The 22,060-nt window shown below is 41.0% G+C and overlaps 1 protein-coding gene across 1 annotated transcript in view; it reads right to left on the bottom strand.

Annotated features, from left to right (window-relative positions):
- mad1l1 (mitotic arrest deficient 1 like 1) overlaps nt 1-22,060 on the bottom strand; it is a gene marked incomplete at its 5' end in the record, with an annotated part of 74,099 nt that overhangs the window by 3,277 nt on the left and 48,762 nt on the right. Inside the window, one exon of the mRNA XM_080520691.1 lies at nt 21,151-21,344. Within this exon, the coding sequence (XP_080376817.1) occupies nt 21,151-21,344 (194 nt within the window). The remainder of the gene's footprint in view (nt 1-21,150; nt 21,345-22,060) is intronic.

Here is a 22,060-nt window from a genome sequence, read left to right as displayed (position 1 = left end):
ATTGCTTTCAGCATTTCTGCCATTTATTGCGGTCTTTTCACTTGAAACGTTAACACAAAGTTTCTGATTGACAAATGCATTGAAATTTGTTCTAAATCCAATTCAAATGCATGCTGGAGGGCTGTTGGGACTCAACTTACACACCAACACAATGCATGCATGACTAATGTGGTAATACGACTGGATGATAATTCAAGCAGAACAATATGTGATAGAGGACACGGAAAATTTTCCTTTTGCACATTTCAAGGTTTGTCCTGTTCGTGGTCTTGGTTTTGCACCAAACTTTTAATAGGGCAAAAAAAGGGTCAAACCAACAGTTTCATTGCACCAGAGCTCCTTTTGATCAAACCAATCTTGACAACTGAGAACAAATCCTTCACACACTGTATCAGAAAAATATTGCATTCAACGAAGAAGAAGAAAAGATCAGCTGTGTTCGGCCTATTTCGACGTCTTCGTTTGTTTTGTGTTCATACTTCAACAAAACTTTTTCACCTGACCCATCCCAGAGTTTGTTTGAGGACGAGCAGAGAGCATTCAGTGCACAGCAGGGTCCAGACCACAGCCTATACAAACCTATGAAACACTATCCTGCCCTACAATGACACAGACATTTGTTTTATAAAAGAAGACGCTTTCTTCAAAAAAATCCTCATCTCCACTTTATCCGAAATAAAAAAAAAACCACTGGTTTCAATGGAACAACGAAGGGATTCAAAAGCTTTTTCAAGCTCAGTCTTCTCCTTGAAGCGACGCACTATCCTCGGGCAGATTCCAACACGTGTGCACGCCACTCCTGAGGCTGCTGGGTCTTTGGGAACAGACACGCCGAGGAGAAACGGTGCGACCAGTTACCATGGAGATGGAGCTGTCTGCAACTTCTTGTTCTCCTGAACAGACTGTGGGCGTGCAAGTAAGAGTGTGCGACACAGTGGACAAGTTGAAGGAGGCCTATGGGAGTGAAGACTCCTAAAAACAGTTGGAAAGGAAGACCGAGATAACAGCCTCATTATTTGGCAAAACACTTTGTGCCCCCTCAAAACATTTGGATTACAAGTGGCCAAATGAGCATGGAGACACGCAGGCGGATGAACAAAGGTGATGCAGATAAACATTGCAAAATGTTGCCGACACAAAGCAGCAGTGTTCTGGCTATACAACTGCAATGGGAGAGAAATACATTTAAACAAAACGGCATGCAGAGGAGGGTACTTCCAACACAACTGGCTTCAAAAATCCTACATCAAACAATTTAAAGTCAGTGAAAGATTCTGAGTAAACCAGCTCCAGATTCAAATAGTCGGTGCTTTTAAACTATTAATTTGGAGGCAATTCTTCTTTAAACAAGTAGCCTGCGCTCCTGATTGAGGCCTTATGAGTATTAAACTATCTGGGGTTTCTAAGCATCGTAAAATACTGAAGCACACCCGGCTTATCGGCTTTCATTTCAATTTGTTCATTTTCAGACTAAAAGTCGACAGCCACACTGCAGACTCCGTGAGGCTGCACTTCGGCGCTGTGGTGCCGAGAGATGAATGCTAACCTCAGCATGTCAGCAAGCCCACACTCTTAATGCTTTAGCACTCCTGCGATACGCCAACCCAATTAGAACGACACACAAAGTGCAGCTGAGGAAAATGGTATAAACCACAGTGCAGGCCAAGTTGACAAGATGACTGTGTAAAAAAGTTAATGTTTTCACCAAAACCATCAAGTTTTGTCTTCTGGGGACCTTGAAAGTCGTCTTTTTTTTTAGGGTAATGATTCTAGTTGATAAATGTACCTTCACACATGGTGCCGAGTCGTGGATGGTGCTCATCGTGGCAGGTTGTATTGGGACTCCAAACATACTCTGAACGCTCTCGTGTAAAACATTGTAATGAACTCAACGCAGATGTCAGAACCATCGCCAACTAGCAGTAGCACCAGCTGCTAAGAACATAATCATTCTCAAAGAGGTTTCGGGGCTGCAAGCGACATATGCTGTGCCTGCATTATATGAGCATTTGAAGATGCCACCTGGGTCACATATTTTCACTCCATGATGAAAATTGCGGACTGGGTGACAAGGTGCAGTTGTGGCTTTCACCCAGTGCATGGTTGACTTTTTTGCACCCTGGCTTCCTCACACAACCCAAAGACCTTTTGGCCTCTCTAAACTGTAGATATTAGTGGAAGAATGTGTCTTTTAGGTCTGGTTTACAAGACATTTTCAAGTGAAAACGCAAAACATTGGTTCCGTTTTGGGTGTCTGTTTAATGACAATGGTGCTTGGAGCCACTGAAAACAAAACTTCTGAAAAATAGTTCCCAAGGTGGAATTTTTGGAAAACGCCCCGAGTCTGTCTCTATATAGGTGGCGCAAACATTGCTACCGTGCATGCGCACCACGGCCGTAGTGATTCTGCGCACGTGTGCGTAGATGAACAATTACAACAATGGCGCCCTCCAGAGTGTCATGACTCAGTTTTATAGTTACCCGGAATAGCAAACCCACTTGCTCGTCTGCCCATATAAATGTCGGTGTACTCGCTAGTGTTCCTGTTTATAGTCTATTGTTCTGTGTGTGCATGTGTGTGGTTTCATTACAAAAACAACCAACATGAAAACTCAATAGTTTTCAGCATTTCTGTTGTTTCTGTCAGCATTTCTGTTGTGTAAAGGGACATCATTTTCAAAATGTTGCAGCGTAAACAAACACTATAAAAAGTTATGAGCTCATGGTGGAGTTCGTTTTCATCTTTAGGAGCCTTGAATGAGAGGTGAAACTTCATGGTGTCCTATCCCAGAGTTGTTGAGCTTTCAATTTAATGTTGGATGTCAGAATTGTGTGATTTTACCAAGCCTGGAGGCATAGCCACAGGCAGTGAATTGGCAAAAATTACATATTTTTACACCAGTCGTCACTTGGCACATTATATCTCTCTTTTTAAGTCGGTATTAATAATATTACAGCTTCGGTTGGCCAGCCAGGTGATCATAAATTGAACAGAAAATGTAGCAATCACCATATGGTTGTTTAAAATAAGATATGTTCATGAGAAGATGCTATCGCTTTGGCAGAACCGTTGAGGATAATCCCTGCACATCGACACTTACTATCAAAGTTTGTAATTTAGCAACACTTGAGTGAGCACCCTCAACCTACCGCATCAAGCTGATTTTTACAAATAGAGAAGAAACCACAGTAACTGTCAAGCCGCAGATGCTGCGGAAGGTTAAAGGCATTGGAAACGCTCAGCCAATTATCCCCAAGGAGAAATAAATAATTACACCACCAAACAGCATCGTTACATCACGGATAGCGACTCAGTTATTTGATCATGGCTGTGTTTTTTGTGTCGGTGTAAAAATCCTTATTTCATAATGTTTCAGCGTGTCTGCAGTGGTGATTCTTTTTCTTTTCCTAACTCAAAGTTGGACGTGTCGGTACTCTCTAGGAAAAGCGGGCGTATCAAAGGCTGATGTGGAAATCACGCTGATAAAATTGTGAACGAAAGCTTCGCTAGATCAAAACAAGAAAAAGAAGAAGACCAAAGTATCCTCACACTGACTGCCAGTCAACCAAACAAGAAGCAGAAGTTATCTGTATCCAGAAAATTCTGCATCGGTTTGTGTTGATGGTTCTGAAGTTGTATACCTGTTTGAATGAAACTGTAACGAGCTACTATATTAAAACCACTTACAAGCCAAGGCACATGTAAAATATTACTTTTCGAAGTTTATCTTTTTAAAATAAAAGACAAATAATGTTTGTGTCTGTAAAATTGTGAGGCTATCTGCCTTTTAAATTACTAACATTTAGATAAGGCAGTTTTTGTAGTTGTGATTCTCTCACTCAAGTGATCGTCTAACACAACACATAACCACTCAATTGAGACAAGCAATGTGATTGTGACTGTCAGAGCATCTTAAAAACTGCAGGGGCTGGTTGAATGTTCTTGGCATGCAGTGATTAGAACTGAACTAAAGTGATTTAACTATTCAGACTCCACTATGATTTTCTGCAGTGTCTGGGCTGTGTAATTGTAGTCTGATCACAATGTCCATGCTGACCTCTGTTTAATGCTAAAAGTTTCACGGAACTCCACAGCAGATGGCCTGGTCTGATGAATAACATCACATCTTTTACGTCATGCAGATTGCCAGGTGTGTGTGTGTGTGTGTGTTTAGCTGGGGAGGAAAAGGAAGGACGTGCAATGAGAAAAAGAAACCTGGTCGAGTCAGAGGAATTTACCAGACTCTTTCTGCTGGGGAAATCATAAACGTGACCGACACGTACCACCAAGGTAAACATTAGTGGAGACTTCATGCGATGACCTCCTTTAAGCCCACGTTTAGTCAACAATATTTCATGTGAAAACGCATCTTTTTTTTGTTTACGTTTAAGAAAGGTTTCGTGTTTACACAGAAACCTTTTGAAAACGATGTCGATTTCATGTTGGGCCACTAATGGGTGATGGTGTTTGTTTTTGGTAATGAAACTACACACATGCGCACCGAGAACAACAAACTATGAATAGTAACAATGGCAAGTGCATGGACATGGGAGTCATGCGACTCTTTCACGGAGTCGGAGCATTTTCAAGAAGTTTGTAGAAATCACATGATTCATGTCGGTTCCACGACTTCACAAAGCCTCTGGGAGTTAAAGGATCTACACACACACACACAGAGGCACCTTCAGCGGTCTCATGAGGTTCAGCTGCAACCTACTTGAGAGCTGTATTTGGGCCTCCATGTTATAGTATGGAGGTACGAGGTTTACCATAACGGCCAATTCATGTATATTGGCGGCATAACAGCTCAGTTTTAGTTTGTTCCAACTGTTAGAAGACAATATTAGTCTAAACATCCATCAGGTGAGAGTCAATAGTTCTAAAAATGCATCCACCAAAACTGCATCCATACTTGATGGATGAAAGAGTGGAACACTTTCAACAAACATCAGCTTTTAGGCCAGAAGTTGAGCAACACTTGGTGATGTTTGCACATTTCCCCATGTCGGAGCAGTCAGATATTCAAAAGAAGTTAATGAAAGGTCAGAGGAGATCTTCCTTAAAATCAGCTTTATTCAAATGTCGACCTTATCAATGCTGATTTGCATATTCACGCTTCTCTAAAAAGTGTTTTAAACAATATCTGACCTTTATGAAAAACAACAAGGTGCTGTTTATATTGGAAAACAACTGGATTCCCCACATTTGAGTGGGAGTGAGGTATCCCGCGATTGGGGGGGGGGGGGTGTTGATGTAAACACCAACACCACAAGGGCCTCCTGCAAGGTGACGCCAACCTCGTCCAGCAACAAAACAGAGAGGTGAAGGGAAATTTCCATTTGTTTCCTCCATATCAGATGTAGAAATCTAACAAGACAAAGACTTGTGCACAAAATCTAAGGAGGACAGACCTCCGCAAATTGAGAGGAGAGGTGCTATCCCATTCATCTTTTCATTCCTCCACCCAATTAAAGGAAATCGATATCCCCCGGCTTGGGATGCTGGGCGGGGCTTTATACTGACCTCATCCAACCCGAGCGCCAAATACTCCCTGAATGACAATCACTCTTCCCTCTTGGTGCGCACGGTGTCAGAGTAAAAGGTGAACGACCACACGGCATTTGGCAAATTGACACAATCGTACGGGAGACAGAACAGCAAAAACCTAAATACGGACACACTTTAAAGACCTTCAAACAAACGTAGTCTCTGTGTTTAGTGTGATTTACAGACATTGGAAGATGTGAGGCACGAACTTAGCTGACGAGGCAACAATTTGGTAAAACTGTGCACAACTTTCTAAACAAGAAGAAAGCTACGATTACAAATCTGGGAATAAGATGAGTGATATCAGCCAGCACAATGTGTGTGGCCAAAGCCTGAAAGCTTCTCTCTGCACGTCTCTGCCTCGGTGTGCGGCGCTCTGCTCACCACAAACCTCAGGCTACCAGGGGCAGCAGCCATATGTGCCACGACACTTCCTCCTGAGTGCTGTTTAATTTTTAATTGTTATTCCATGTGATGCAGGTGGATTGTGGACATTTTAATTAAATTTAATTGCAGCTATTCAACTAATGTAATATCTTTTTAGGGGGGGAAAGGAGCTCGTCACTGCTGACAGGTTTGATGTCATCAAATGGCATCAAATTTTTACTCACTGACAGTTTTGCCTGCAATAACATCAATGTTGCATGTAATTGCAAGCAATTCTAATTTGAATCGCTTTAATTTTACACCTTCAATTTTGCAAATTTATTGCAGGTTACATTAAAATGTCGAAGCAGTTTAGTGGATTATTGTGTTGCGATTTAAAATCCTTCCACAAAAAAGGCAAAGATGACGCCTCCACAGCACTACATTCAACTTTAAAACACCAAACTATTTTCTGCTTTTGTCACATTCTTGCCAGTCCGCAAGACGACAGTTGTTTCCCCCCCCCCCACTTTGCAAAGCTCTTTGCACTCTCATTTCCATTTGATGAGACTTTTCTCTATTATGTATGACTGTGGCACAGCTGTATGAAAGTTTAGAGACAAGTATTGTGGTGGGAAGATAATGATTAATCACTCCTCCGCTGCAATTTATTTTTCCACTTCCCCAAAGTCCCTTTTGCTTAAAATGCCTGAAAACATTTTCATTGTCCTTAAGGTAAAAGCATGTTTGCATTTACTTGCGCTTTTACTCGACAGTGAATTTCCATGCCGTGGTCTGTGTGTGTGGCTGTGACAGATGGCTCTATATCGAGGTGCTGACATGCGGTTCACAGATCGGTTGACCTCTGTCTTTGCTCTCCAGTGGTAATGAGGAGGGTTTTCTTCTCAGTCGCTCTCTGTCTTGTCCGTCCCTGCCTCTGTTCTTATCCAGTTCAACTCCCTGCTGTAAATACTAAATATTTACTTCATGGTTTCACTTCCGCCTCTTGTCAAATTTTTCTGTCAGCCACCTCTGCTTACACACACACACAGATATACACACACATGCACGCAGACACACATGACTGTCCTTGTGACTGCATCCTCATCAACAATAAACAATTCAACTGGATGGTACAGCTACTGATTGGTGGGGGTGAAAAACAGACGGCAAATTAATTGAATAATCAGGAATATGCAGATGAACAGCATTCAATTTATATGGAGATTTTGGCATTTTTCTGCAGTCGGGAGGAGGATGTCGGGAGAAAAAGAAAGGGAGAGAAAGGTGGCATAGAGCCCTGACCAAAAATAATTAAATCAGGAACAAATTTATCCATATTTACATTCTAATCAGCTTTTTGTTTACTGATTTCAGAGCAACGCTTACGGTTCGGAGCAATAAAAAGCTAATGACTACATAGATCTTGTAACAAAAAAAGGTTGTTATGCGAGTGGCACGACAAACATCATAACTAACCAACTGTGATTAACCTGATTCAAAGCAGAATAAATACATAATATATGGCATTAGTTACAGCTGCTAATATAAGAAGCTTTAAAACTTTAAATACGCATAAATAAATTATAGACATCACAACTCTTGTTCTGTTTGCTTGTTTGTCAGATCATTTCTATGAACCCAAAAGAGACTCAGACCACATAAAAAATCATAAATCAAAGCACATTCATAGCCTTGTGTCACATTAAAAAGAAGGTTGTAAAAATAAGAAAAAAAAACACCAGTGCAGTGCATGTTGTTGGTTTCCAGTGGGAAGTTTCTAAGGCACCCTTTTAAAAAAAGGGTGAAAAACTATTAAAATATCTTTTTTTTATTTGGTCTGAGGGAATAATTTGCTACCTTATGTTTTCATCTTTGCTGGAGAAGATGTTTATAAACTCAAAACACGTCATCTGAAGCCCTGAAGTAACATTTTCAATTGAAAATGGTAAACTTTCATAGTTTTGGATGTCAATGGTGCTTGGGGCCACTAAAGTCCTGTTTCAAAATGGATGCCAAGAAATTTATTATTTTTTTTCTTTCATTTTGTTGTCTTCTTTGTTTCCTTCGATGGTCGCACATGAGCTGTCATGTACAACACTTCCCCCTGCAGATCTTCAGTGATATTGCTCTGCTACAAATTTGCAAGCTAGCTTGAATGAGGATGTTGCTCTGTTGGGCCCCATTCTTCTGTGTTCTTTTGAGTTGGAATGTGATTGGCTGATAGCGGAGAAGGGAGCAATTGGGGCGGCACAGAACATGAGTATGCAGACCACAAAGGTGGTGATTAGTCCAATCCACTACGTCATGGGACAAGGGGCAAACGGCATACACTTTCTATTTGCAGCGCGGTCCACAACACTTCGCAAACCTCAGATATGGATGAATATGGATAACCTTGATGTTGTAGGATGCTAGCTTGTTGCTCGTCGCTACAGCTTGCTGGCTTACACCGTAAGCTAAAATTGGCAGTTTCACTGATTTGCTCATGATGACCTGAAAAATAAACACTACCAATGACCTCCCACCCCACCCCCAGTAGTATACCAAGGCCGTTAGGTTGACAGAAATCTGACTAAATTGGATTTTGGTGAAGGGACGCGAGACGCAGATAGAAAACAAAACAGGTCAAAGTTTAAACTGAGAGATTGTATCAGGGCATCTGATAGTTGAGGACCTTTTGGAACCATGAATTTTAACAATTTACAAAAGAAGAGTGGAGCTCCTCTTTAGTAAATTGTTAAAATTCATGGTTAAGAATTTAATTTAATAATTATAAGAATTATATTATAAGAATAATTACAAGTTGAAAAAAACAAAACATCTCAGAAAATGTGCGTAATTGGTCATCTTTATTTTGTGATTAGCAGGTCATTCATTAGCAAGATGGAGCCGAGAGAATGACTCATGACTCTGTGCAGAGCTAAACAGCATTTCACCTCCTACAGAGACTCATTCATTGAACTCCCAGGCTGTGAATTTCAAGTGAGGAAGAAAAGGGGTATTTACATGCCACTGAGCTATAAGTTAATGCCAGAGAAATTATGTGCTGCATGCAATTCAGTTTGGATTTGAAACTGGGCCGGTAAACAGGATTTTATTGTTTGAACATTTAATAGTTCACCAGCAGGTGAATTTTTCCAATCGTAACGTTAGAGGTCTGGTGAGACATGAAATGCAGCCGGTTGGAATTGTTGAAGTAATTGTCATGTATAAGCATACACATAAAATGGCCAACGACTCTGATAAATCAGCGCTTTAGAGCTTAAAGTGGTGAAGATATTGCGGTGCTTCAGATTATAGTGGGAACAGTTAAGACTAAACTACCACCGCTTACTCTTAATGTGAAGGGTGCAATTTGCACATTGCCTAAGCCACAACATAGCTAAAACGTCATATGTTGAGATAATTAGCAGGGTTACGCTCAACAGTCAAGATCATTTTTAGGGAAAAAATTGTATGCAACCTTTTTTGGTGATTATCGAGAATTGGTGAGCAATTATAGCAACCCAGAAAATCAAAATTATGAACTTAAGTGTTTCTTATAGCTTGTAAACTAGATTGACTTTCTCCTGTGGACCTTTACAATGTAACAAGCTCTTAGAAGTCTTTTTTTTTAGGAAGAAGAGTATCATAATAACCTTCAGCTTGGAGGACGTTTTGTTATCCAGAGTCTTGCGTTGTTTGCACAATTCTCTAGATGTTTGGACTTTTGTAAAATAACATAATTCCAATCAGTGTATGCAGTGACGAATAGGCTCAGGAAGATTAGAAAAAACTCTTCTAATTCAATTGCTTAAACAAGACTTCTGTAAATCATTTCAGTCAACATGTTTTCTTAAGTGGGCGACTACTAACAAGTATGATAGTAACAATAACTACAAGAAAAAAAACTGAACATCCAAACACATGTCACATTTATCATCTTTATCATCACCTTCCTGCCTTTCATCGATCCATCGATCTAATGGAGCTGGAGCCACTGAAAACGTTTTGAAAACGGCTTCCAGGGTGAAACCTTTCGAACACACTCTCGCTCTGTCTCTGTGAAAACATGGTAAAAAGCAACTTTTCTGAAATGCTGCTACCACGGCCATAGCAAATGGTTCTTCTGTTACCATGTTAATGCAAAACCTTTGTGTGACAAAAACATGAAAACAATGTGTTTTCAAACGTTCTGTAAATGAAAGTAACCTCAACCTCGGTGACTCACAGTATAAAAGAAAAAACAAAACACTATGCGGAAATTTACATCCGGTGATATTGCCACAGTGAGGCGACAGTCCTTACTACTGACGCCAGTATGTGGCCCGAGCATAGTCGCTTGGAAAGCGATGCGAGTGGCTGGTTTTGGTGATATCTGAATAGATGTGTGGACCTCGGTGAGATCATGACAGATCACCTGACTCCATGACCTAAGGTGGACTGTGTGTGTGTGTGTATGTGGCTGCGATGTATCATGTTACCATGGAGACAGGAGACATATGTTCCCAACATCGACCAGAAGAGCATGTGATGCCGACAAGATCAGGCACGCAAACGTCCATGTGCGGACACACACTCGCACACTAATACACACACACACAGCCCGGGGGCAGGCAGGACAGGAAACTGTCAGAGGAAATCAGCGTCAACATTCTCCCCAATCTCTGGGATTTTAACTCCCGAGACTTTTCTCTGAAGGTTTAAGCACAGGAAGTCATCTCGAGTGGGTAATTTATGCACTCTGGTATTCCCATCAGTCTGTGTGTTTACTGTTTATTAATGTTTTGCTTGTGTTTATCGCCATAGCTATCAGTGACGATCTTCTTTCAGTCAGTGAGCTCGGTGAAATTTACTCCCAGCAAGCCTTCCTGCTTTTTCCCCAAAGTATTTCTGACACCCACTCATCCATTCCTTTTTTTTTTTTTTTCTTTTTCCTTTTCTTTTCAACACACATTTCAATTCCATGCATGTACACATGTAGCAAGAAGAACATGAACAATACGTCATTCGGTTTTCTCGTGTACAGTGCAATTCATCAATACACAAAGTGGCTCAGCAGAATCTTTAGATTTATTTATTTTTTTGTCCCTCCACTGGTCTTCAGTCTGCATCACATACTTGTCTGATCAGATTGAGATAAAAATAGGTGCACTTCAGTGCTAAAGCAGCTACAGTAGAAAGAGTACAGATACAGGTAGAGTACTTGTAAAAGATGTCTGATGCTCTGAATATGACGTGTCATCAGCAAGGAAAACATTAAGATTGGGAATCATTTATTGAAGTGGTGCTGGATAAAAGGATATAAAAGGGCTGGATCACAAATATTTAAATTTAAAACTTGGGTAGCATCAGTATGTAAGCTAATTGTAGGAATGCATCGCTTACTTTCTTTTTAAAGCCTTTAAATGGCATTCTTTACAGTGTCTTTTCACTAATGAGGGCGATGGGAAAACGGAGTAACACAAGCTATTGAACTGTGAGAAATCTCCTGCCAAGTCCACTGACAAATGATGACAAAATAACAGTAATCACAACACTGCTGAATCAAAACAATGACCGTGTGACCCGAGTTCACCAGTGAAGGACCCCGCTGGCTGAGTCGGACCAAACCGCTCGCCTGTCAAAACCAGTCACACCTGTCAATCAAAACAATAACTACCACCAGCAAACCTCCTATAGAGATTTAATATGTACTTATATATCAAAATAATGACACGCAAAGAGATTCAAACAATGTAGTTTCAACAAGACAAAACCCATAAAGAAAATGTATTGTCATTGATGCAAGTGCATCGATGGGCCAATCATGGCACAATCATCAGTTCATTGACCTTCCCTTCCTTTAACAACTGCAGACTGGGAGCACCCCACCGTTGCTGCAGTTTTGAAAATAAACCAACTCACCTGTCTGGTCCTTAACATTTGGTTAAACTCAAATCTAGGGATGTTTAAACATATTTCAAGGGTCCAACTCAACCCCCACCTCCCCACCCCCGAAAAGTGTTCTGCATAAAAGTGTAAAACAATAATGACCATCATCAATCAGATAATTGTTAATATTTTGATAAAAAAATGTGAACATATTTTTAAAATTAAAGATGATGAGGAATGAAATTCAAATAAGACTACAGAGGAATCTTCATACTTGTATGTTTATGGTTATGCTACCAACACATCAACTTTGAGGATACAGGGATGATCAGTTTTAAGCCCCTGTTTGAATAAGACTCAGAATCAGACACCTTTAAAGTAATTGGAACCATGGTGGTGTTCCAATATGGGGTGCTTACATCGTGGCTTTATCTTCAGTTGCTGCATTTGGTTGGTGTTGACGAGTTTGTTGCAAAAACTTGAATGCATTCACTGTCTCTGCAGATAAAAGCAACTGGATGTCTGCTGACGTTACGGTTACCTGGTGTTCAAATACAAACTAACTGTGCAGGTGGGTGGATGAGAAGAAATGGCTGCACATTGGATGGCTGCCTAAAACCGTTAAGAACATCTAACAAGAAATATGAAAAAACAAAAAACAAAAAAACTAAACAACAACAAAAAAGCAACATCCAGCCTTAGACCAAACAACTCAACAGAGAAATGTGTAAATCAGTCAAAGCAATGAGAGAAAACATCCAAAAATCAAAGCAGTTGTGGAAAAAGTGCTGCTTTCGTCTTGTTGTTCGTTGATAGACAATAATCCGAGACAATGCCCACTTCCCAGTGTGCTCGGGCCTGAATATGAGGTAGCAGCCATCACGGAGGCACTCTTCTTTAAAGCACATTTGCAGCCCGTTGCTGGCAGTTTCCCTCTTCAGCCTCAGCGCTGATATTTGGACCAGCAGTGTCTGGCCTGACGTCTCATCAGCTTAACCGTGCAGTTGGCTGACGAAGATTTTCTCTCCGCAGGGGAGATGTACTACAAGCAAAGCAGTTTCAAGGCTTGCAACCAGCCAAGGTGCAGCAGCTGCGGTCTTAAAGTCGCTGGATTTTTTTTAGGAGATTAGTTTAGTTGATTTTTTAATCAAGAAGTAACTACTAGCATGAGATAGTCAGGTGATATGCAAGCCTCATTTGAAGGGGATAAAGACTGTTTTACTTTTTTTTTAAATGAGCTGAATTGATATGTTCTACTCTACCCAGTGCTGTCGATAGTGAGGTTGTAGGCAACAAATGCGCTATAATGGTCCTTCCTTTTAAAAATGAGCCAGCTCGTCCTACTTAATTCTCGAATCAATACATTTTTTTTTACAAGCATACAACACCTTTATTGGTCCTTATTATAGGGATGATTCCACACTGTCTGCTTCAGACACCGTTTATCACTGTGCCATTAGATTGGTCAGAAAAGAGAGAGGGAAAATAGGAGGCTTCGCCACGGGGTGGCACTTCGATGGGTGACAAAGAGCGACGCTACAAACCTTTTTGGCCACCGGCCCAGTTGGGTCCCGCTGGGAGAGCTCCTGAATTCTGTCGCACCCAGTGTCCCTGACAGTCAAGCTGGGCTACTCCAGTTATTTTAAAATGAAGCTATAACTGACAGATGACCGTGGCCATTCAAGCAGCCGTGGCTTACAATCTGTCTCACACACACACGCCCAAAAGCAAACGCAGATTTGCGTGGTGTTAATCATTACCCAAGTGGCCGCGAGACAAAGATAGGTCATTAAGACTTGACGGCATTCATAAACCGTGCTTTATTAACTCTCACTCGCACACAAAAAGTATTTCGCTTTTTCATTGCTGCTGCTCCGTCTACCTTTCACCTGCCCGTGTCGTTACTCTGCACATTCCTCCCCACTATCCATCTTTCTTCTGGCGGGGGGGAAGAGGACTGTCAGATAATTGGGAGTACTTTTTAATGAGCCGGCCCTGAGATTCTATCTCATCCTTTCATTAGGAAGGCAAAACAGGAAGAGGGAGTGTCAAACAAGTGAAGGAAATGAAAGACAGACAGAAAACCAGAAAGACAGAAAGAACTGACAGAAAAAAACTGACAGAAAGAAAGAACAGACAGACAGTGGAAAGAGAAAAGAAAAATCCAAGTTTCCATTGGCGGTTGAGGAGAGCACAGCTCTGTGCATGTTTGTTTATTTGTTAATGAGCTAATCAATAGCAGAGGTGTGTATGCCCAGCAGTGGGTCTGCTTTGGGAGATTACTTAAAGAGACATACACCTTGCGAGAGTTGTTTGTCTACCATTGTGCCCCTCTTGTTTTTTAAGCAGTTCTGATTTAACTGGAGTTGCCAGACGCAAGTTTCTTGGGTACAAATTGGAAGAATGCAAACCTTGATCAAGGTCAATGTCAAGGCTTTACGTGGCAGATAAACAGGTCCACAGGAGTTACTGCACGTCTCCATCAAGCACAATTTCACATAGAAAGGGAAACAGTGTTTTGGTCACACCTCAGAGGAATATTAATTGCACAGAATTTAGAAAAATTTCATTTCCTCAGTCTGCAGCAAACTAATTGCTGTTATGCATAAACCAACACTGCCAGTAAACTCTCAGTCCTGTAACATCAGTGAGACTCCCCCCCCCCCCCCTCCGAGCCTGTTAATGTCGCCTGCAAAAGGTGGCTCGCTCTCTCCCTCTCTCCTTGAAACTTCTGGAAGAAAAATGTTCACATAATTTAGTCACTCACAGAGCCAAGGTGTTTATCTCGCTGATTAGCAGGGCCTCATAAATACCTAATCACTGATGCTAATCAGCCCTCTCACCCAGGGGTGAGCTAAAAATATCAATTGCATACACGCACAAGTTCAGGCAAATACAGAGAAACTGTTTCTGAACACTTTCCCTATTCAAATAATTTTGCCACAACGAGCGCTTTAACATAACATGGATCCGTTAATAATTAACAAACGGCGTCCCTCCTCACACCACGTGTGGCTGAGGAGCTCTTGTATCGCACTGGTTTGTGTTTACAACACTCTCAGAGAGCTGCAGTTACACTCGATTTTGACACTCGTGACTTTTGATCTCCCACCACTCTTAAAGGCCACCAGTTAAAAGGATCGGGCTGCCACTTTCATTCTCCAAATTTGATCTAAAAAACAAAACAAAAAACTGCAGCACCGAGGCACCTGCATAATTAGATTCTTTTTGACTTTGAAGTATAGAAATACATTTATAATTATAAATATTTTGATGGGAAATGATGTGGAGGTGTGCATCTCAACCAAGCAAAAGATAAAAGGCATTTCAGCAATTAAACAAATTTCAACAGACTAGAAATTTAACATAGCCCAGGTTAGTATGCAGGCTGGTAACTGCACATATTTAAGCTTTAATATTGAAGCAAAATATACATAAGAGGTTTTCTTCCATTGTTTTATCGACTCTTTGACTTGATTCGTTCCGGTTTCAGTTCATTTGTGTGTTAAATTGCTAAAATGACAGATAATTAAATCAATAAACTCTGCTTATAGAGAATATTTCATGCTGTGTAATACAATTGGATGCGCTTCTTAAAATAGGATCCTGAGGAAAAAACAAGGTAGGACCTACAAAACTAGTTGAAACTGGAATATCAAGTATCTACAACAATAAACATTAAATAATTAAATAAGAAAAAAATTGCGAATCTGTATTGTATTTAACTACAGTACTGACAAAAACTGCAATAAGTAAGCATCCTCGTCTTTATCTCAAAGATGAATTAAACTTTCGACATCTTGAACGTTATTCAGTATTACTGTGCCTTTTTTATGTTTAAATTATCAAATGATGCCCGTTTACACAGAAACAGCAGGAACATTGAAAACTCTGCCTTTGTAATGAAACCATACACACACGTGTGACGAGAGCAACACGCTAAAAACATGAACAATGGCAAGTACACAGACATTCGTATGGAGAGAGGACGAAGTTGGATTCCGATTACGAGTCACTCAACTATCAAACTACCAAGTCCCAGAAGAAGATGAACTGGAGCCGTGACACTGGAGTGGAGGCATGTGCAGAAGAAGTAGTGACTGCAGTCGTGGTGTGCATGCGTAGTCAACAGCGTTTCAGAAAAGTTTGAGTGAGTGTTTTCAAAAAGTTGCCTCCACAATGCAAGAAAATGTTTGTTTTCAATTGAAAATGCTGGTGAGTAAACAAGGCCTTCGGTACTGAGAAGCTGATATTATCTATATTATAATAATATAATAACTATAGTGTGACTGGGCAAAGGTGCAGAGGAAGTGATGTAAACCATTTTCTCTCTATTTTATACTGATTTTCACATATCCTGCATTACGTAAATAGTCCAGAGGCTATAATTAACAAAATGCATCAAATTTACAATCATGGCAAAAAGGAGCTTGAATGCCATATTTGAGATTTTTAATAAATTACAAAGAAGCTGAACCCAAACTCACATTACACCATATATACCCGTGCTTTACATGATTGAAAATGTTGTGCTTATATTATTCTGTTACTCCCATCATTGGAGTTTAGTTAGAGTCCTTGGCACTTACATTAGTTTACTTTAATCAATTAGGTTTAGAAATGTACGTGAGGAATGAGGTTGATATGAGAGAAATTGTATCGGCAATAAATTAAAGAAGACAAATTGATGAATTGTAAACTGTCCTTAATGTTTGGGGGATTAGTTTTATTTTAAATGCCATTTCTCATGAAAACCACATGGAATTTCTCCGTGAGGAGTCAAGTTTAAACAGTCCCAGAAATTGAATTAGCAGAATTATACTTTTATCTACTACTATAGTAAATTTGCACAAAGTTGCCCTCCATTGAATCAAACGTGGCAACTGCACTGAAGCATTTCATTATGCAAGAATAACAGTGTTTGTTAAAGTATCATTCATGAACAGAAACAAGTTTGGTATGGAAGTTCTTGACCAACCAGTGAAATTGCATCATGCCATGAGTTTGCTGCAGAGCAGGTGCAGCTTTGATCGACACATGATTTTATGCTGCAATTCTATTGATTGTGAGGAACAGTAGCTCATAGCAGTAATCACTATCAGATCATGAGGCTGCCTGTGATCAATGCGCATCTGCAAACCAGTCTCACTGTCAAATATACTACCACAGACTTTCAGCCAGGAACGAACGTTTGATCAACGTTCATAACAGAATGACTGTTTCACAAAAAAAATATTCAGTCCTTGTTTTTCTTTTAATTCCTAATCATGCAGTTTTTATTTGCAGTTTATGATTTGTTTATGATAAGAGCATTAATAATCCTGATGCAAACTTGTGAGACTACATACAAATCCTGTACTTTTTCCATACGATCATATCAGCGGGAAATCACTCGAAATCGTCACACCACGAGACACCAAAAAGAAAGAAGTCAATGACGACTGCAATGACGGAAGGTAGCAAAAATGTTGATATTGAAAAAAAGAGGACAAATTGGAGGCAGTGGTCTGGTCTGTGAAGTGAACGGTGGTAATATCATGTTTTGTAAGTACCTGCGAGATTCCAGGAGGCAGACATAAATGCACATGAAATGAAAAAACAGCATGGATGGATGGCACTATGCACATCTGTATGTACATATCTTTTTAACATACAGCATTAATGAAAAAGGAAATATGTAGATATTGTCTTCTGACTCATGTTGAATGGGCTCCAGAACATTTTAGGAAATTGGTGATTTTTTTATTCAACTTTTGATTGAAAATAAAAGTGCACGATAATGTGATGTCCACAAAACTACAAACCATGCCAGGACGGTGTATAAACTCAGTGTTTTTGTAATTCAACGACAAAGAAATGGACTTGTGTACTTTGGGGAACATATGAAGAGGCAAATTCTTCCTTCATTTCCTTTAAAATTCTGAATCCTTTTACAAAAATGAAATCCTTTCTTGGCCGTCCAAAATACTCAGACAAGATTACATGGTGCTGATACTTTCTGTGGATGAAGAAAGAAAAAGCTGTTTGACTTGTGACAACCGAGTGACAACATCTTCCCCACACTTGTCATCTTCAGTCTGTACATCTCTGCTGAGATTCAGACACTAGTAAATATGTGAGACATCTGGAAATCTCACTTGAAACCATTTCAATTACCAAGATACATTCATGTTAAAACACTAGTGAACGTTAAAGAAAACATCTGACTAAGGAAGCCATGCAGAGTGATGAATAGAGGAGGAAAGAGACACGGCTGATGCAGGTTAAACAGTTTACACTATAGGTGGGGGGATTTGGGCACCTATAATAGAGGCCCAAATATTAGCAGGATTATCTGGAAGCCCTGTTGCTAAGGTGAATGATATTAAAATCCCATTTGTAAAGATGACCAAAATCCCCAATTTTGTATTCGCCCTACTCCTCAGCTCATCCAACAATTAGTCTGCTTCGTATTCTCTCAGATCAAACTCCTGTTATGCCCGCTACAAACTACGATTTTAACAATCTTATCAGTTCCCAGCTCGCCACACTGAACGGCATGAATCCAATAGATTCCTATCACTGTTTGTCCACATGCCAAAGTGTCCTTGAGCAGGACACTGATACCCCAAATTGCTCCCAGTGGAGTGATAGTTGAACTTGTCTTACAGTGTGACGCTGGACCACCAATTTAGAGCCAAGAACAAAGATATTGACAAGATTCTTTCACGATTGTTATCGTTTCTTTGGGACGGCCAAACGAACGGTCATTAAAATGGCGAAAAGTGTGCGTTGTGTCCATATGATTGTGTGTGTTCCTTAAAGTCTGAGGTGTTTTTAATGTGCAAGGTGTGAGAGTTGTACTCCATTAGTTGTGCAGGCCTCTCGACTCGCATAGGCCTTTGGATCAGTGCGCCTCACACACCGGCAGGCGCCCTGAATACTAATCCAGAAGGTGTTCGCATTTGCTTTTGAGTGTGTACGTGTGTCTTTGTACATCTGTATGCATGTGCATCCAATAGAGGGGCGGTGGGGGTTGCTGGGTGGAGCTGCGCAGTGTGACAGAGAGTTGAGATTGGAGTGAGTATGTGTGCATCTGAGTGTGACAGTGCCTGCCATGAGGGCATTACGGCTGTGTGTGTGTGTGTGTGTGTGTGTGTGTGTGTGTGTGTGTGTGTGTGTGTGTGTGTGTGTGTGTGTGTGTGTGTGTGTGTGTGTGTGTGTGTGTGTGTGTGTGTGTGTGTGTGTGTGTGTGTGTGTGTGTGTGTGTGTGTGTGTGTGTGTGTGTTTTATGGACACAGTCTGAGGTTAATAAATATTGACAGTGAATTATCTCTTCTGGCAGGGTCGCAGGTGGATTCGACGGAGCAGATTGGACACCCTCGTGAGAAAGAAAAATACACACGGTCTAATCCTTGGGTTCTTTTTTTTTTTTTTTGGACGTCTCTATTCCGGCAGTATTTAAGTGAGTTTTTGAGCAAGGCACTAATGACCAGTTGTGACCATGTAAGCCCTTGACCACAATCGATACCTGCCTGAGACGATACAGCTGCCTCGCTGATATGGATTCTCCACAGTTTCTGTACTAGCTGGAGGCCGCCCTATCATAACAGAACACAGCGATTAGCTGCTGCAACACACTCACATCAGAGTAACACAGACCGAGGAGAGATAAACAAGAGCAGGGAGATAAAAAGGGGAAAAGTGAAGCAGGACAGAATGGAGGGATGAGAGGAGGGGGAGACACAGAGAAGAAGTGTGAGGGGAGCACAACGGGATGTTATTCCTGAGGAGCTACTTAAGAAAAGCATTTGCTCAACAGCTGAGGGACAGTCACACATAGAGTTTTTATTTAGCCCACTCAATGAGCGTATGGGGAGTGGTGATCGATTCGATTAATGCAGCCCGGTCCGGTGACATTGCCCAGTCATCACTCTTCACACACATCAAGATTAATATTACTCCACTCACACAGATTCAAAACATACAGCGAAGGAGAGCGGATTTGCCTTCGTCTACAGCTCAGTCAAGTACAAATCTGTTACATCGTGTAATGATGCATAAACTTGGATGTGAATGATACAGAAAAAAAAAAAAAAACACACCTTGCAAGGTTAAATTTGCGCATCGGGAAGCATTAGTGTAAGAGCGCACTGAAATATCAGTGTCCACACAGATGGTACAGCCCGCAGGACTTAAGATGTTGACAGTGAGCCAATTTCAGTTTCACACCTCTGTTTAATGATCGGCATGCATACCATTACAGAAATGCACACCGCCAGAAGCAGCGAGATGATTGCAACCATCTCTCAGCAAAATTCAATATTTATTTTTAATGGACAGTGCGGGGAGTGTTTGTAGTTACTGGATAGAGAACGAACTCAATGAATCTTATTTTGACCAAGGGTGTTTCCTTCTTGTCACAAGAAACCCTTGTGGTCACACATCTGAAACCAAACAATGAAAACTAACTCCACCAACTCGACATAAAAAAATTAGATGCAACACCACAATTGGCTTATTTATTCATACTTGTGTCAAATTTAACTAGTCACTCAATCACAAACCTATAGTGCTTCCCCGGCCAAAACAGCACATTAATAATCACATTCACTCACATGTCTGATGAACAGGACCTGTATCGCTCCGTGGGTCGAGCTACACAACTTTAATGCCACCCATCTATTCTCGTCTCTGTGCTGAATTATCTTTATCCGGGAGACTAAGCACAAGATTCACCCAATGGTGTGCGAGCATATCGCATGGTTGTAGTCGCCAATGATGTGTGCGTGTGTGTGAATGTGACTGATCCCGTAAAGCACGTCGAGACTGCTGAAGTGATACAAAAAAAAGTGTTCGGTATAAGTGAAATCCATTTATCATTTACCATCTGCCCTCTTAGAACTGTCAGTGTTACTCATTTCCATTGGAGTCTGTCATTCGATCTCCAGCAGACCTTTGTTCAGGTGATGAGTACAACATTCATCCATAGAAAATAGCAAATGGAACAGTAGCATCTATTAAAACCCACGGACATTATTATTCAATGCAGGGAAATTATTCAGTTTCTTTCTCTCTCTCTCTCTCTCAGCTGTGTCCAGCTCTGTTAAATATAAAAATATATTTGTCCAGACCACCCTCTGCTTGACGACACCATTGATTCTGTTGAACATATAAGTGACTGTGGTAGAAGTAAAAAGGCTTTGTTTTGCAGCAGTATGCCCCCTGGCTGCCTGGAGGGGGAGACTACAAATCAAAGCTGATAGTTGCGGGGGTCCTTGGGACCCGCGTCTCTTCATGAAATGACATCACGGGTGCCCAAAGGATAACACTTTCTGAAGCAGTTTCCCAGAAATACCCATTGTCGTGTGCTGTTGGGTTTGAATGTGAGGAGCGTTTACCTTTTTGAAGAGCAAGGAGTCATCCATGTGCTCGGCATAGACTGAGGTGAGTCGGTATTGGTTCTCAGTGGTTATATCAATCTGGTAGCCTGTGAGGACGTAGCAGACGGTCCGGAACTCCTGGATCTTCTTCTGAAACACCTCCTTCAGCCTCTGGTTCCTGAGCTCCGAGCTTTCTATCTGCTTTCGCAGATCTGCAACATACAAAAGTTAAGATGGATACATTAATTTTGTCGGTTCATAATGCATAGTAAGCCTGGCAGGGTCCTGTACTTTTACTTTTGGTCTGGATGTACATGTGAAACTCTTTCAATCCTCACTTAACCAGCCGCGTGAGCACGACTTCTTCTCAGTGGAGTTCTGCGAGTACACGCTCGGCTCACTGAGCTCATGCAGCATAGATGGATGGCTCCATATCAAATCTACACTCCCTGCAGCAGTCCATCTGCTCGCTGACGGTCTACAAAATACTATAACGCAGAGTGTGGTGCCGACTAAAGCAGTCAGCTGCATCTTTAGCTGGGAGCGGGGAGAATCACAGAAAACAGAAACAGAATGGGGCTCCACATTAATTTGCTGGAAATCAATTTGCAGTAATTACTTTAATTTAGAAACTTGAGTTGAGAAGTGACTGTCATAAAAAAAAGTTGAACAAGACCGACATGCAACTGAGTTTATGTCACTGCACAAACACACTAAATGTGACAATGTTAACATGAAATTGCTTCTTCTCCGACTTTGGCTGGGAAACAAGCCCGGAGAACAACTCCTATGTGAACCGAGACATCCTTAGGCAGAGTGTATCCTCTACCCTTTTCAAAAGGTCCAGACAACTCTGAAAGGTGGACAGATTGCTCTAATTAAACAGCAGCAAGTATCAATGCCTAAATTCGCAAGTCACTGCATCACA

The sequence above is a fragment of the Blennius ocellaris genome (genome assembly GCF_963422515.1).
Source record: "Blennius ocellaris genome assembly, chromosome: 3".
In the NCBI taxonomy this organism is placed as follows: domain Eukaryota; kingdom Metazoa; phylum Chordata; class Actinopteri; order Blenniiformes; family Blenniidae; genus Blennius; species Blennius ocellaris.
This window is presented reverse-complemented; position numbering and strand designations above follow the sequence as displayed.